Source organism: Girardinichthys multiradiatus, chromosome 5, assembly GCF_021462225.1.
Source record: "Girardinichthys multiradiatus isolate DD_20200921_A chromosome 5, DD_fGirMul_XY1, whole genome shotgun sequence".
Taxonomy (NCBI): Eukaryota; Metazoa; Chordata; class Actinopteri; order Cyprinodontiformes; family Goodeidae; genus Girardinichthys; species Girardinichthys multiradiatus.
Window position 1 is genome coordinate 9,008,263 of NC_061798.1, and position 15,299 is coordinate 9,023,561.

A 15,299-nucleotide genomic window follows, 5' to 3' on the forward strand; every position below is an offset into this window, starting at 1 on the left:
ATTTTCTGATAATGTGGCATTTCTTTGTTCAAGTGCTGAGATCTTCCCTTCTTTGGAGCTTAAGGCCGCATGAAACTCCAACTCTGACACCAAGACAGTAGCTCTGGTGTTTTTATCAGCACTGCCTCCTTCAACAGCTGTCTTACTTTGAAGAAGTTTTAAAATTGGATGTGTTTTTGCGTCTTCAGGCTTCGGGGGAGACGCTGGCCTCTGATCAGGGGCTGGAGCTGAGGGCACAGAGTTCAACTCACCAGATTTGTTATCACGGATTGAGGAGTTGATAAATTCCAGTGTTTCTAGCTGACGGCAGGTAGCTTCCACAGCTGAATATCTGCTGACAGACTCCATAGATAAAAGATCTGTTGGTAGGTTTTGAGCACAAAGCTTAGTTTTCAACACAAAGCTTCTTTGAATGATGACTGGACTGATTTGTCTTCACTCTTTGAAAAACAGTGTTTCTCTAGACGCAAGGAAGTCACTCAAGAGACGCATTCGCTACAAGGGTTCACGAGAACTGGAATCACTTGATGTCTGTAGATTTTAAGGTCATCAAAGTCACTGGTGATGATGTCATGGAGGAACACAAGCAATGATGTCATAGAATAGATGGCCAGTTCTTGTTTCCTGGCAACAATCAGTCCCACCCACATAGGTCAAAGGCCTGCAGTGGTTATTAAATAAAAATAAATTCCTATTACTGTGAGAGTATCAGAAAACCGTATTTAAATCAAAATATGAGCAGTTATCCAAAGAATTTAAAACTTCTCCTTACACATTTCTTTGCCATGCTTTTTAATTTGGGCTTAAATGTTATTTTTTGAGGTCCCTGGATTCTAAACTTACACTGAGCAACATGAAAAGTTAATCACGATTTTAGTGATGAGAGTGTAGTGTAAAGAAACCATCTGTGCTCAATCAATTGTCAAAATGCAATGTTTATGACTATAAGGCTGTAACAATATGTTCTTTAAGATGCCTGTCAATACATGGTGATGTAATACATGAGTAATGCAGACAAACCTTTAAAAGACTTTCACTTACAATTAAGAATTTTCTTGATATGGAAACTTTTAAGTACAACTCACATAATTTGTCTTTGGTGTTCCCAATCATTTACTCCTCTGCATCCCATAATGCAATGCAAAACCTGGCTATGGCTGCAGTTGCAGTGTTGCGGTGTTTACCTGGTAGCTGTATCGGATCGAGGTCGGACCACATTCACAGTTCTTAGTTCCTGTAGAACCGAGACCACCTTCTCCAAACGATCTCGGCATGATTATGTTGGTCCGCACCCTAGTACGGTTGTTATGTTCACATCTACGCAAACAAAACGCACCAAGGCGAGAAACAAACCAGAGTTCACTTTAAACGCACTAAACACCTCAGGTGTGAAAACACCCTAAAATGAGGCAACTAGCCTGCTTCCTTCAGAACGACAGAGGATGGAAAAAAAACACTGCTGTTATGGGGACCAGGTGTGTCTGAGATCCTCACACTTTTACCTGCCAAGAACTCTTTGAAACCAAAAGGTATAAATGGTGAATGGCCTGTACTCGTATAGTGCTTTATCAAGTCCCCAGAGACCCCAAAGCGCTTCACACTACATTGTAGCCACAGTTGTCCGGGGGCAGACTGACAGACGTGAGGCTGCCATACATCGGTGCCACCGAGCCCTCCAACGACCATCAGCATGCAAGTCGGGTGAAGTGTCTTGACCAAGGACACACCGAGACAGACATAGCGGGGGCTCGAACTAGCAACCCACTGGTTACAAGATGAACCACATCGCCACGGTCGCCCCAGGTAACATCCATTTATGCTGATTCCATTACCTAGCGGTATGTGTAGATGAGATGTAAAGCCTCTTGAAATACCTTTGTTTCTGCTCTAAGTTCAGTTTTTGACTAGATCTTTTCTTAGCCACATAACCAAAGTTAAAAGTTAGCAGTAAGAATGGCACAGGAAGGCGGGACAGTAGGCAGGGGTAAAACACGCGAGACATGTAAGGTTCGAGTCCTGGTCTGTTGACCTTTGCTTCATGTCTTTCTCTTTCTCTCCACCACATATCCTGTTGGTCAACTTAAAAAATAAAAACCACTAGTGGCACAAAATAAAAAAAAAGAATGGCACAGGAAGCTAGTCAGTTAAAATATCCTTTTATTTATTTACTAGGCCCTAAGAGAGGGCCTAAAGGACCCTGTCAATTTGACGTTCCTCATCGGCCATTTTGTCACACACACCAGATCAATTGTCTGTTAACACTAATGTGGTTGGCAAATCAGCCAATCACATGACAGCAACTCAAGGCATAAGCAGGCACAGGAACTCTATAGGCAGTGATTATAGCCTGACTCAAACTTGCTCAGACCTACCTCCTACCAAGTCTGCAATGGATTGATTAAATGGGAGAATCTAATTTTATTTATTAATACATCTAAATTTCGTTTCCCTTATTTCAATGTTTTAACATACTTTTACTTTTTCTAATGGGATATTATTACAGGGAGCTCCGACAAGAAAAAATTGTTCTGTTTACATTTTAAACAAATAATTTTTCTCACGTTACAACCCGATCCTTTATTGTGTTTTACTGCAACATTATGAGACAGAAGGCCATAGGAACTCCGAGATAAGGTTTGCTATATGTCCAGTTGAAGACATGGAGAAAATGGCACAAGGGGTTCTAGACTGATGAGACCAAAATAAAGCTTTTTGGCTGCAAAACACCTGACACTGGGTTGGAGGGTCACCTTTTCAGTCAAAAAAGACAGAAAGAAGGAAACACACGAACATAAAGTAAGAAAGCTGGAGGAAGCATAGAAGGACACAAGGAAGGAAAGACAACGTTTAGACAATGAGATAAATTCAGTCCAGAAATACATTTTTTCCATACAGAAATCTGGATATCATGAATAATCATGAATATTTTTCCAGGCTCAGTAGAAACCTTGCACATGTTTTTGAAAAATTTTTTTTTAGAAAAAACAAAACAAAAACAATTTCCATCCACTTCACAATAATGTGCTACATTGTGTTATAATTATCACGTAACATTACAATAAAATGTCGTGAAGTGTGTGGTTGTAATGAGACAAAATGCAATGTAAGGCCAGTACAATATATTTCTAAGTATAAAAAAAGCAGAACCTAAACTGTAAATATTTAAATGTATTATTTTTAGAACAACTAAAACTGCTATTCACACCTCGCCACCATGTTACTGAAATCAACAGTGCTGTACAGAATGCTGTATAGGAGCCCTTCACTACAGTCCTACAATGTATTTACCTGCAGAAATAAAAACCGTATCATTGAGCTCCCTCTAGTATGGACTAATGCATAAAACTGCATTATTCTTGTTGCAACAAACACAACACTTAGTCTTATTTGGACTCACATACAGTGGGGAGACCAAGTATTTGATACACTGCCGATTTTGCAGGTTTTACCTCTTGCAAAGCACGTAGAAGTCCTTAATTTTTATCATAGGTACTTTTCAACTGGATTTGTGTTTTAAATTCAGTCACTCACAGTTGAAGACCTATGATAAAAATTAAAGACATTCTTTGCAAGTGGGAAAAGCTGCAAAATAAGCAGTGTATCAAATACCTTTCTCCCCACTGTAAATACACTGAGGTACTCTTGAAATTTCAATTCCTGGAACAAAGTAGGATAAGATGGTTCGCTCTTCATTATATATCCAAATAGTACATGTGGACATCAAAGTGAATCACCACAAATGGTCCAAATAAGCGAGTAAACTATCAAACTACAGAGCTGCCTGGTTGTCTCTACAGGAATCTAATTAAGTTTACAACTTTTTGGATTTCCAGATGGTCCAGCAAGGCTTTCCAAATCCTCTGAGGTTTCTGAAGCCACCTGACGGTGAGCGTGAGTCCTTCTGTGCCTGCTGAGGGAATGGCTCCAGGAGAACCTGCGACCACATGTGAGGCACACATAAGGTTTTTCTCCGGTGTGAACGCGCTGATGCTTCGTCAGTGAATTGTACCTGTTGAACGTCACCCCACATTCATTGCAAATATATTTCTCCGATTTAATATGGACATTCTGCTCGTGCTCCTTCATGTTGCCCAGCTGCGAGAAGCATTTGCCGCACATTGGGCACAGATAGGGCTTCTCTCCCGAGTGAGTCAGTCCATGGAGGCTCAGATCCTGACGGGAATAAAATCCTTTGCTGCAGACGATACACTTGTATGGCCTTTCTCCCGTGTGCTTCCTCATGTGTCTTTTAAGTCCCTCCGAGCGGGAGTAGCTGCTCTCGCACAGGGAGCATTTAAAAGGTTTCTCCCCCGTGTGGGAACGGGAGTGTCGTCGCAGCGAGGAGGCCTTGAAGAAACTCATCCCGCAGTCAGCACAGCGGTGAGGCTTCTCGGGCTCCTCCTCATGTGTCTTCTCATGTGCTTTGCAGTGACCTGCCTCGGAGAATCCCTTTCCACAGACAGGGCAGGTATAAGGCCTCTCCCCTGTGTGAACTCGCATGTGGCGAAGAAGTTTGTGAAGTTTATTGAATGTCTTCATGCAGATCGAACACTGATGAGGCACCTTTGGCTTCCTTGAGTGTGTGCGTTTATGCCTCACTAACCTTGAAGGCCTATTGAACACTTTCCCGCAATCAGGACAGGGATGCTTGTTGGTCCTGTTGTGGGTGTTCTGGTGTCGAATCATCCTCTCCTCCTGAGTGAAGCTTTTCTCACAATGTTGACACTGATAAACTGTCTTTGGCTTCCTCTCGTGGACAGGTTTATGCCTCTCCACCCTCGATGGCCGGTCGAACACCTTTCCACAGGTGGGGCAAGGGAAACACTTGTCAGATTTGTTTGTTTTTGGTTGTTTGGAGTTCTCTGGGTCAGAGGCGGTCGAACCGTCGCTGGAATCCGACCCCAGGTCTACGTTCACCTCCACAAATCCAAAACCTGTTGATCATTCAGAGCAAAATTAATCTTTTAAACGTTTGAACAACACCAACTCACACAATTCCTGTCTGTTTGCAGCAAGTCCAACTAATGGACGGTAAGCTCATACACCTCAGAGAATACAACGGATGGTATTGGATTTCGCTCTGGAAACACTGAGCAAAATTTGGTGCTATTAAGAATTGACACCAAATGAGCTCACAGGAAAGAAACAGACGCCCAAACTGCGTAAAATCAAAGTGAAAGCTGGAGAAATACGAGCCTGCTATGCTTCGCTCATGACTGATGAGGACACAGAGGCCGTAGGACCTGAAGAACATTCAGCTGGTGAGGAAAACTAACGCTACTAAACTGTTGAGTGAAGCAGGCCATGAGTGACCAACAGTAGCTCAAGCCAAATGATCATTTAAAACGAAATAAAATCCAAAGGAGAATTTGGGAATTATAAAAAGCTGATGCGCAATCCCAGATTTGCTGCTTCTACTCCCAATACTCCCCTGAGGTGGCATCAGCCATCTTCTATGGTGTAGTATGTTGGAACAGCAGCTTATCTACAGCTGAGAGTAAGCAGTTAGATAAGTTCACCAGGAAGACCAGCTTTGTCCCATGATGCCCCCTCGACCCAGTCCAGGTGGTGGGAGACAGTAAGACTGTAGTGAAAATAACATCACTGTTGGACAATGTCCTCCACCACATGCATGTAGCTGTTGCAGAACTGAAGAGCTCCTTAATTGAAGGACTGAAGCATCCAAAGGTGTTAAAAGGAGCTTTATCACAGATCCTTCCTCCCAGCAGCTGTTACACTTTATAACTATCACTGCTACTAGCAAACTCAAAAACCGTTAACATCCATCCTGTTACTTGCAGTTTTTCCATTTCTTGTAATAGGTCTGTCATTTTGTACATTTTTATGATTTTTTAACTGTACCAGAACCTTTTTCCTATGTTGTAATTACTACTGTACTGTCTCTTATTCCTATTTTTTAATATTTGTTTTACCTTTGTATGTATCTGCATGTTTCCATTTGCCTTCCACCTGTGTTTCCCCACTGTGGACCATAACGGATATTTCTACTTCTATACTATTCTAATTCAAGGAGTACTACAAGTTGGCAGGTTGGCTATAAAGAGGTTGGACCTGCAGTAAAAAGGGGGCTTGTTGAGCTGTCTTTGCTCTGCTCAAAGAAAAGATTGGACAGCATATCATTTCCTTCCACTGCTTGACTCACAGGTACATCTTAATACTACTACAAACAGTATTCCCTCTTATTTCGCTCCCTGTAACTCTACTGACAAGCTGGTGAATATCAGCTAGAGCAGTGCCCTCAGGAATGACAACTGCTGAAGACCCTGATCAGGACCTCAGTCCTACCTAGAGCTGTGCCAGACACCTCACCAGAGAGCCATAACAGCCATAACATATAATATTCTAACATATAATATTCTGCAGTATTTACAAAATCGCATCAACACTCACTAATGAGGAATTTACTGCTTATTCGGTGGGGAGGACAAGTATTTGATACACTGCCCATTTTGCAGGTTTTCCACATGCAAAGCATGTAGAAGTCTTTAATTTTTATCGAAGGCAGTCTTCAACTGTGAGTGACAGAATCTAAAACAAAAATCCAAAAAATCACATTGAGTGATCTTTAAGTAATTAATTTGCAGAAAAAGTAGGTATTAGTTCGGAAATGCTTGGAAAGGCCGAGTGGAGCTGGGCTAAATCGAGCCAGTGGAAAAGAGGCATTTGTTGTGGTATACCCACCACTGTTGTTGGCTTTGTTTGAATAGATTGTTTGAGATGAGGACATCACTATTGCATGCTTCTACTTAAATGCACTGCTTTCATGATATAATATCACTGTAGTGTGAACTTTTGAAGTTTTCCACACGTTTCACCCGAAAGCCAAATATCCCTAACTTTTTTTTTTTTGAATACTGTATTCCTGGACACATTTTTTGCGACCCCCAACAGCAATTTAAGAATGACAGAGATCTGGTCCGCCAGCACCGGCAGTTGATGGAGATGGAGAATTTTTATTTTTAATGAGGACAAAATTATTCCTGATAAATTAAAATCCTCATATAATGAAAAATGTTGGGTACAACACAAAGTATTCGTATTTAATTACCACACTTTTTATTTATTTCAAATAGGACCACATTTATGCAACAACGTCTACTCAAAAGCAGGCTTTGGTGCACCAAAATCTTCTTTTAAATAATTTATTAATAAAGTAAGAGTTTTTAAAGAAAGAGTGACACAATTCCTGTTCTTTTTGTTGAGAGTAGACAATGACGCAAACTGGATGCCTTTCTTTTAATAAAGAAAAATCCTTTTGACGTTTTGGCTCCACACACTTACACACTCCTGTACTCCAAATTTCTGACTACTTTATTTGTTTAATTAAAGTATTGCATGCTGAGTTTATTGTTGAGCAGTGAAAAGTTATCTTAGTTAGTTATCTTAGTTTTTATATTATTACATTTTTTGGCCCAGGAGTACCTCCTACTTCCTATGATTTTTGATGTGACAAAAAGTTTGGTTTTAGGGGACTATAACGGATCATTTATGCTTGCACTTTTACATTTTGGCCTGTGCTACAAAACTAGCAACAGTTGGAGTGCCAGGGCTATGAACTAAATAGTTAACGTACAACCCTTACTGTGAGGATGGTATCCCAGGAGTGCTAGATGCTAGCAAGTATATCAAAAAGTTCATTCATTTATTATTTGAACCTGCCCCTGTTGTATTCTATTATTGTGAAGGATCACAAAATTAAGCCAATATAATCACACATATTATTTATCCTAGTATCCCTGCATACAGATTCCATAATAACACCACCTTAGCTTATTAACCCTTTTCAACAACAAATGGTGCTTATGAATGCTTCACAATCCTAATCAGCTGATCTCTCGTTCCACGCCCACAGTCCTGGAGAACAAGACAACACAACTTTTTGATATAAAAGGATATATTATTACCACCCGGAGAAATTAAAAGAACTGAGTCAGAAATGGTTTTTATGGATTCATGGGGAAATAATTAGATGTATGCACAGATGTAGGTCACACTGGTGATTTGAAAATAAACTGCAAGAAGATCTGAGACAGCCCGCTTGTGTTATTCTGACGCTGATTTTATTCTGATTGAAACGTGGTGTTTTAACTGTTTTGTGTTTCAAATTTGACCGATGAGAAATTAAACCAAACTCCTGAGTTTTGAATATAGCGCTCACAACTTTTTGATTGGCTGCGGCTGCCCATTAGCCCGCCCCTAGCTCCTAACAAAAGCAGTTCTTCCCTTTGGTAGAGCAGCAAAGTGGTGCCGGGTTAGCACTGTTTTTTCAGGGCTAGGGACAGAGTTTGTGTCGGTGGAAACACAAAGGACTGGAACCGGTTTGGTGGAAAAGGCCATTTTCTGTGTTTTGATGGGACTTCACACTAAATGATATGTTATTATTCTAAAAACATAAGTTATCTAAATTTAACCAAAGCTATAAGGCCTAATTTGGGGGTTATTATTATTTGGCGCACTGTGTAAACAGGAAAAAAAAAACATAAACAATCATCCTTTACGTACATTCCTCTGAAGATTCGGATTTTGGATCAGATGCAGTGTCTGGGCCCATGGCTGCAGCCTGTTGATATATAACACAGAAACACATAAGGGAACTGCCATCTTTAACCCTCAGTCATCACCATGATAATCGTCCTCAGAGCCACAGGAGTTAGGGTCTATCCCAGGAGTCATTGGGCAGGGAGCAAGGTACACCCAGGTTCGGAGGTCAGACTATCACAGCGCAACAGAGACATGTAAGGCAAACAGCCCTGTACATACATACTGACACGTACAGGAAATTTAGAGAGACCCAATTTGTTTTGGTCAAATTGAAGGTATTTCAGTATTTCATTAAATCAATTATGAACCTTTCTGTTTTAGAAGATTATCAGTAATTCAAAACATGGGAGAATCTCCACATCTCATTGATTTAACCAGTAAGTGCCTAATGCTTCTTTATATTGCTGACATTAGAACATCAGTTTTAACTTTTGAGGCAACAAGAAAACAAGTTAACATGTTTTGCAAAAGACTTTTCAGCTTGACAGCTCTCTCTGGTGGACAATCTATGCAACTGCAATTCCCAAAAACTTATTATGGATCTCGGTTTGAATTTCTGTGCTTACGTGTTGACCTGTCAAACATGCGACATATATATATATATATATATATATATATATTTAGTAATAAAAGGTCACATCATGACCTTTCAATAAGATGCCAGAGTGACCAGAATTATCTCTGACTATTTGAAGAATACAGCAATGCAGCCTCTCCTCTACTTGTGCACTGACAGTCAGCTGGCTGAAAAAAAGCTTCTACAACTTTACCCTGCAAATGAGAAAAAACAAACTACACTGCTTTGAGGCAAAAAAATGTTCCAGTTGCAAAAACCATAGATAATCACGGTGTAAAAATAAAGAAGCACCACCCATTACTGTTTTTGAGATAATATGGTTCTGAAACCTCAAGTGGCAAGCTATGAATATGTCTGTTCAACAATCAGATACAGGCTGGCTGCCTTGGTTAACCTTCTAATGCCTACTAGAACGACAAAAAGGTAAAAACGTGAATTGGCTCAATATGGATGCAACATTAAGACTACAGCTGAATGCGGCCGGTGTATATTGTATAGTTTTGCTAATGTCTATGGATCAAAATAAAAATAGCAATAAACAGGTGTTGGAGATAACATTAGTAAAACTGTACTAATAAATATGTTACATTTTAGCAGCACTAAGAATCATTGTAAAGGAGTGAGCTTATGGTAGATCTTTAGTTCTAAAATGTTATGGTGAATATTACAATACCAGGAAACCTTTCTGCTTTCACTTAAGATTAAACGTTACCATGACGAGAGAAACAAACAAAACCCATCTCTGGCTGGTGCTGTTGTTTATCCTGGTTGGAATAACATTTCTGAGGCTCTAGAAATGTAGATCAACAAACTAAGGGACGAAAGAAACTGCTATAATGTTAGTTACTTGTTATCATTTGTCAGTAACTCAGAAAATCTGAGAACATTTTTTCCAGTTAAAGTTGTATTGTTATTATATTTTACGCTGCTAACTGTAAATATAAACTGTTAGCAGCAGCCGTGCTTCTGCAGTACAAGCTGCATGCGGAGCTACATTGAAGTTGTGAACTAATATCTCTAAGTTAGCATCTGAGCTCGCTCACAAACACAGAGAGGTCATTTGTTGTTTTAATATAAACTCGGTAACAGGTAGGTTGTCCTACGGAAGCCTTACGCCACTCAGGGTGACAGTTGTAGTTCGCAGACAAAGCTAGAGCCAAGCTCTATCGGCTAAAGCTAACGGCGACGTGTTAGCTTAAAGAAGACACTGCGAGGAGGACAGAAAGCCGAATCCCACCTTTCGGATAATCCTAAAGAAGGACCCGTTACATTTCCTTTCGCCTGCGATTTAAATCTAACCTTCCCAAGGGGAGGAAGGGTTGAAAAAACGCAGCAGTTCTCAGAAGATAAACCACAGCGGCTCTCTAAGATGCTCGTTACTCCACGTGTGGCATTTGCTTCTCTACGTAAATTCAAGAATCACACGTCTAAGAAGTGCTACATTTACCGCCCCCCAGTTTGAAAATGTGTCGACAGTTAAACATATTGTATCAGAATATACATTTACATTTCCTACGGTGATTACCGAGGAAATTCCCACTATTTTTGTGTTGTTCTCAACACTTTAGACACTTATATATTTAAGCTCCAACTGTCCTAGAATGCAGCATGAGCTATTAGCAACAGCCAAACAAAACGGGTTCTACAACAAAAAGCAGTCTTAGACCAGTGTAACTGTATTAAACTAGATTAAACTTAGATGATTTAAAAATCAAACCAAACAATTGTTACATTTTTTATAAAAAAAAAAAAAGGCAACTACATTCACATGCCAAATGTGACAAATCTATAAATGAATAATTTGTAAAATGTATTTTTATACATGTGATAATTTAATAAAAAAAAGTGCTAATAAATTATAAAATTAATAAATAAAAGGAGTATTTAAACGTGTGAGTAAATAGATACAGAATAAAGTAATTTAAAATATATATATTCATTAAAATATGAATTCATTATGTGTTAAATCATATATAACTAATTCAGTAAAAAAAAAAAAATGTGTTGAAAATGTAAGTTTTTCGTATGTCATGTGCCATAGTCCATCATGAAAATATTTTAAACTGTAACTATCGGTGTCACTTAAACCGTTGCATCTAGCTAATTAATCAGTTATTGCAGACCAATCATCTTGTCTATAGCAAAGTCAGTCCTGTTTGTTTTCAGATAAAATAAATTAATAAAATACAGCAACTAAAAAACATCAATTCTTAATTCTATATGCTCTTAACATTCAGTTGAAACAGATATTTATATAACTGTATAAAATGACACGTAACCATTTTTTTCTCATGGTCTGATCTTCTGTTGGACACGTATTAGGTCAGTCAGGATTATCAATATTATTGGCTTTTACTAAATGACAAAATAATGAGAATTGTATATTTTTATTACAATTTCCTTCAAATTGATAAGTTTACAAACATTTCCTCAATATTTGATAGGACTGCATGTTAAACTATATGACTTGGGTCAAACATTTTGGGTACCCATAGATGTAATTATTTTAGAGAAATCTTCGAGTGAAATTTTATCAAATTTACACATACAATTTATTTAAAAAAATGTAAGTCTAATTGAAGTTAAGGCGCTTTCAAAGAAGCATACAAGATGGTCAAAAGAATTCTGTTTTGAAATGTCTAGTTGAGGTAAGGTTTATCAACCCCACCCAGAGCCTCTGAGATCAAGCTTTATATATAGCACTATTTCACAAAACATGTTGTCTCAAGGCACTTTAAACAAAAAGGCAATTCAGTCCAATCATGCAGACAGATTCCAAGTCAAGTACAAAAATTATAATTAGATCCTAGCTATTGAACAATGCAGTTAAGTCCAGTTTATTCTTCAAACTGGTTATAAAAAGTCTATGGAAACCCAGCTGATGGCATTGAGTCAGTGACTTGCAACTTTCACGCTTGGAAGAGCATGTAGTTACAGTGGACAGTAGATTGCATTGTGTCACTGACCTTGCAGCATTTACTCATACCGGGCATTCTTGGTGCGAGAGCAGAAGGGGAATCTCCCCCGTGTGGATAGACTGATTAGTGGATTGTCTGCAGGAAAAGATGCTGCTCCAGTGTATTGAGGTGAAGAAAGAGCTCAGCCCAGAAGTAAAACTCTCGTCAGGGCTAAGTTCTAACACTTACCATTGGTCATGAGATGGATCATGATCAGAAGAAGTAGATCCAGAACATATTCCTCTATAGGGTGGCCAGACTCAGCCCTCAATAGGATGAGGAAGTTTTCCATCCAGTGGGAGCTTGAACTAGAGCTATCGCTCCTTCACATAGAAAGGAGTCAGTTGAGGTAGTTCGGCAATCTGATTAGGACCACAAAGGCACCTCCATTTGGAGGTTTTTGGGTACATTGTACTGTTAAGAGTCCTGTTGGCAGAACCAGATAACTCTGGAGGGACGATTTATGACACCTGGCCTAGGAACACCTGGGGGCCCTCCCTGAATGAGCTGGAGAGTGGTGCTGGGTTTCCCTTCTGAACCTGTTACACCTGCTACTACCTTTACTGTTATTCCTAGTCATAATTATGAGATACAACTTTTTTGGACTTCCATAGTTTTACACTTTGGCCAGCGACTACGAGAGTGTCGACATTTCCGAAAGCGCATGAAAGCAGCACACCGCCATTGCGGCCGTTTCTTGTTGCTAGGTGACCGTTTGTTTGGCTACTTCCGGATGCCAGTTCGAGTACTGTTGATGCGAAAGGTCCACAATAAAACGGCGGCGTTATCCTCTGGCGCAAACTTTGAAGTTACTAATTAGCGAGGAACTTTGTTTAAACACCTGCTGGGTGACGTAGTTAATTGATTTAGTTTTTCAGCCATGGGTGATGAAACCCAAAACATTCCTGAGCTGCAGCTGGAGGCTGTTATCGGTTTCAACGGTAAGTTTTCCTACCAACCAGCGATGCATTTGCGACCTGTTCGCGCTTTTTATTTTCGCAGTCAGTTCTGCTGTGTGTTCTGTTGTTAGATTTTTGATGCTAGACCTTCTACCAGCTGATGCTGCCTCCTTATTGGCACCTTCAGAGTCTCACAGCAGAGGCGCTGTTATGATCCTGAAACACTGGGGGCTTAGCCCAGCTTAGTTTGATTACAGAGGCATCATTTTAAAACAAGTAATTTAACAAGAAGTTGAAATATGTTGTACAGGTCTAGATTGAAATGTTGATTAAATGGGAAATCAGCTAAAAACAGTCTACAATCCTTCTACTTGGTTGCTTTTTTGTCACTGAAGGACTAAGAGAAACAAAATAAAATAATAATTTATACAGAAATCATTACAATACTGAATCTGAGGGTCTGACTAATCTTGGGGTTGCTCCTGAATTCAGTGAAACTATGTGCACCCTTTGTTTTCTGAATGTTCTCTTCTTCATGGACAGAAGTTAACTACTTTTTTATGGTCTCATCTAAGTGTTACACTCCTCTGCCACTATGTTAGGATTCATTTTTAACCATTTAAAGCGTTACACAAAAATAATAGTCAAAGGATTATATAGATGAAAATCAAAAGCTTCTTACATATTAAATATCAGTAATGTTTGTTTGATATAGAATCAGTTTGGAAAAATATATATATTTGTATGTTTTTATTTACATTTTGACTGACAAATAAGATGTCAACAATTAATTATACCTTTTGCTCTTAATCAGTGGGGGAAAAAATCCTTATTAATTATTATTATCCTTTTTATAACTGCTGTCCAGCTTTTTGCCTGTTTCCACTGGGATTTTAATTATTTATTTTATGGTGTTGAGTTCCCAGTCTCTGAGATTGGAAGGCCTCCTTGCCATCCACCTAATCTTAAACTCCCTTCACAGGTTTTCTATCAGATTAGGGTGCCTCTAAAATGATAAGAGTATATCCAGAAAGAAGAAACTTGTTGATAAAATCTGAATATTACTTTTTAAGCCGAATCTGCCTGAGGTACAGTTAATTTTGGGGGTTAAATGTATAAATGCCAAATTCTTGTCAACAAATGTTTCCTCCAGTGTAACAAACAACTTATGAACTGACCCATAAAATATATCAATATATTACCTAAAATACTTTACTTTACTATAAAACATTTGATATTTGAATTTTTACAAGCTGTATGGCTCCGTTAAAGATTCAGTTTATATACATTTTTTTATGTTTTACTTCCTGTAACCATTCAACAAAAAGGACTTTGTTCTCCATGAACAATCTGCTCTTAAGATGAGTGCAGCCATCTTGGACTGGCTTTTGCCACGTTTAGTACCTAGATCTTCCACCAGAGGGAATAACTGTAAGACACGACGCAGCAGGTTTTTAAGGAAAGAGAAAAATTGTTTTAGAACGATGTAAATCAAAGATGATATGTCTGGCATTATGCTTTAGGCATCGATAATCAAATTTTACTTTGACTTTTCATGCTCTTGATGGCTACTGATTGAAGAATCAGATGCTAGAACCCAATTATTTATTAATTTTATTTATGATGATACTTCATAAAGATCTGAACATCAATGATCCGCTAAATAAGCAAACAAGTGATGATCCTGCCCCATCAGCTCAGCTTCTGCTGCTACATCTTTTAAACAACACCTATTGCTGCTATAGATGATTTTTTTCAATGAGTCAGGCTTAATTGTAAACTTTTAAAGCATGGAACTTTGTTTTGTTTCTTGGTTCCTAAGCAGTCTTGAAAGGTCTGAAAAAGCCCGGAATTTGCTCTTATAACTTTCCAGGTCTGGATATTTATGGAAAATAGAAAATTGATTATGTAAAAAAGTTTTCTTTTTTGACTTTGTTTCCTTCTTCCATTTTCTAAAAGACAGAAATAAAACAATGTTTAACTAGAAAAATTTGCATTTCCTGCGAACATGCAGTGTGAATGCTGTTTGCTGAATTTTTTAGCTGAAAGCTGGCAGAAACAAGCTGAAATTGACTGCAGAAAATCTGCTGAAATCTGATAAATTAGTAGAAATAGCAGAAACATTAGCAAAGAAAAACTGTCATCTGATCTGTTTAAGCAGGAAGACTATTAGCTATAAAACAGCTTAACAATGTAAAGTTGAAATGCAAGAACTGACAAAAACCTTAAAAAAGCAGGAAAGAGATGCCCATAGATGAGCTGAAAAAGCATAGATTGAAGCAAAAATATAGCCCAAGAAGTTGA

General features: G+C 38.7%; 2 protein-coding genes across 3 annotated transcripts in view; one reads left to right on the plus strand and one right to left on the minus strand.

The window, feature by feature from the left end:
- Positions 1-2,140: 2,140 nt before the first annotated feature.
- Positions 2,141-10,543, minus strand: LOC124867691 (zinc finger protein 629-like). Of its 2 annotated transcripts, XM_047364259.1 has the most exons (4): positions 10,377-10,543; positions 8,524-8,581; positions 4,010-4,934; positions 2,141-3,934 (listed from the first exon to the last, which is right to left on the minus strand). In XM_047364259.1, the coding sequence occupies exons 2-4, from the start codon at positions 8,570-8,572 to the stop codon at positions 3,802-3,804; spliced, it is 1,107 nt and encodes a 368-aa protein (XP_047220215.1). In that variant the 5' UTR covers positions 8,573-8,581; positions 10,377-10,543; the 3' UTR covers positions 2,141-3,801. The 2 variants fall into 2 exon arrangements, with proteins under 2 accessions (XP_047220215.1, XP_047220214.1); XM_047364258.1 differs by having other exon boundaries at positions 2,141-4,934; positions 10,377-10,542.
- Positions 10,544-12,805: 2,262 nt separating this feature from the next.
- cfap52 (cilia and flagella associated protein 52) overlaps positions 12,806-15,299 on the plus strand; it is a 28,121-nt gene continuing 25,627 nt past the window's right edge. Inside the window, exon 1 of the mRNA XM_047364659.1 lies at positions 12,806-13,037. Within this exon, the coding sequence (XP_047220615.1) occupies positions 12,977-13,037 (61 nt within the window). The 5' untranslated portion in view covers positions 12,806-12,976. The remainder of the gene's footprint in view (positions 13,038-15,299) is intronic.

Excerpts from the sequence above, each read along its gene's own strand:
- LOC124867691 (XM_047364258.1), bottom strand. The coding sequence starts at position 8,572 with ATGGGCCCAGACACTGCATCTGATCCAAAATCCGAATCTTCAGAGGAA. Across the intron at positions 4,935-8,523 it reads ATCCGAATCTTCAGAGGAAT|GTTTTGGATTTGTGGAGGTG; the intron begins GTACGTAAAGGA and ends AATGATCAACAG.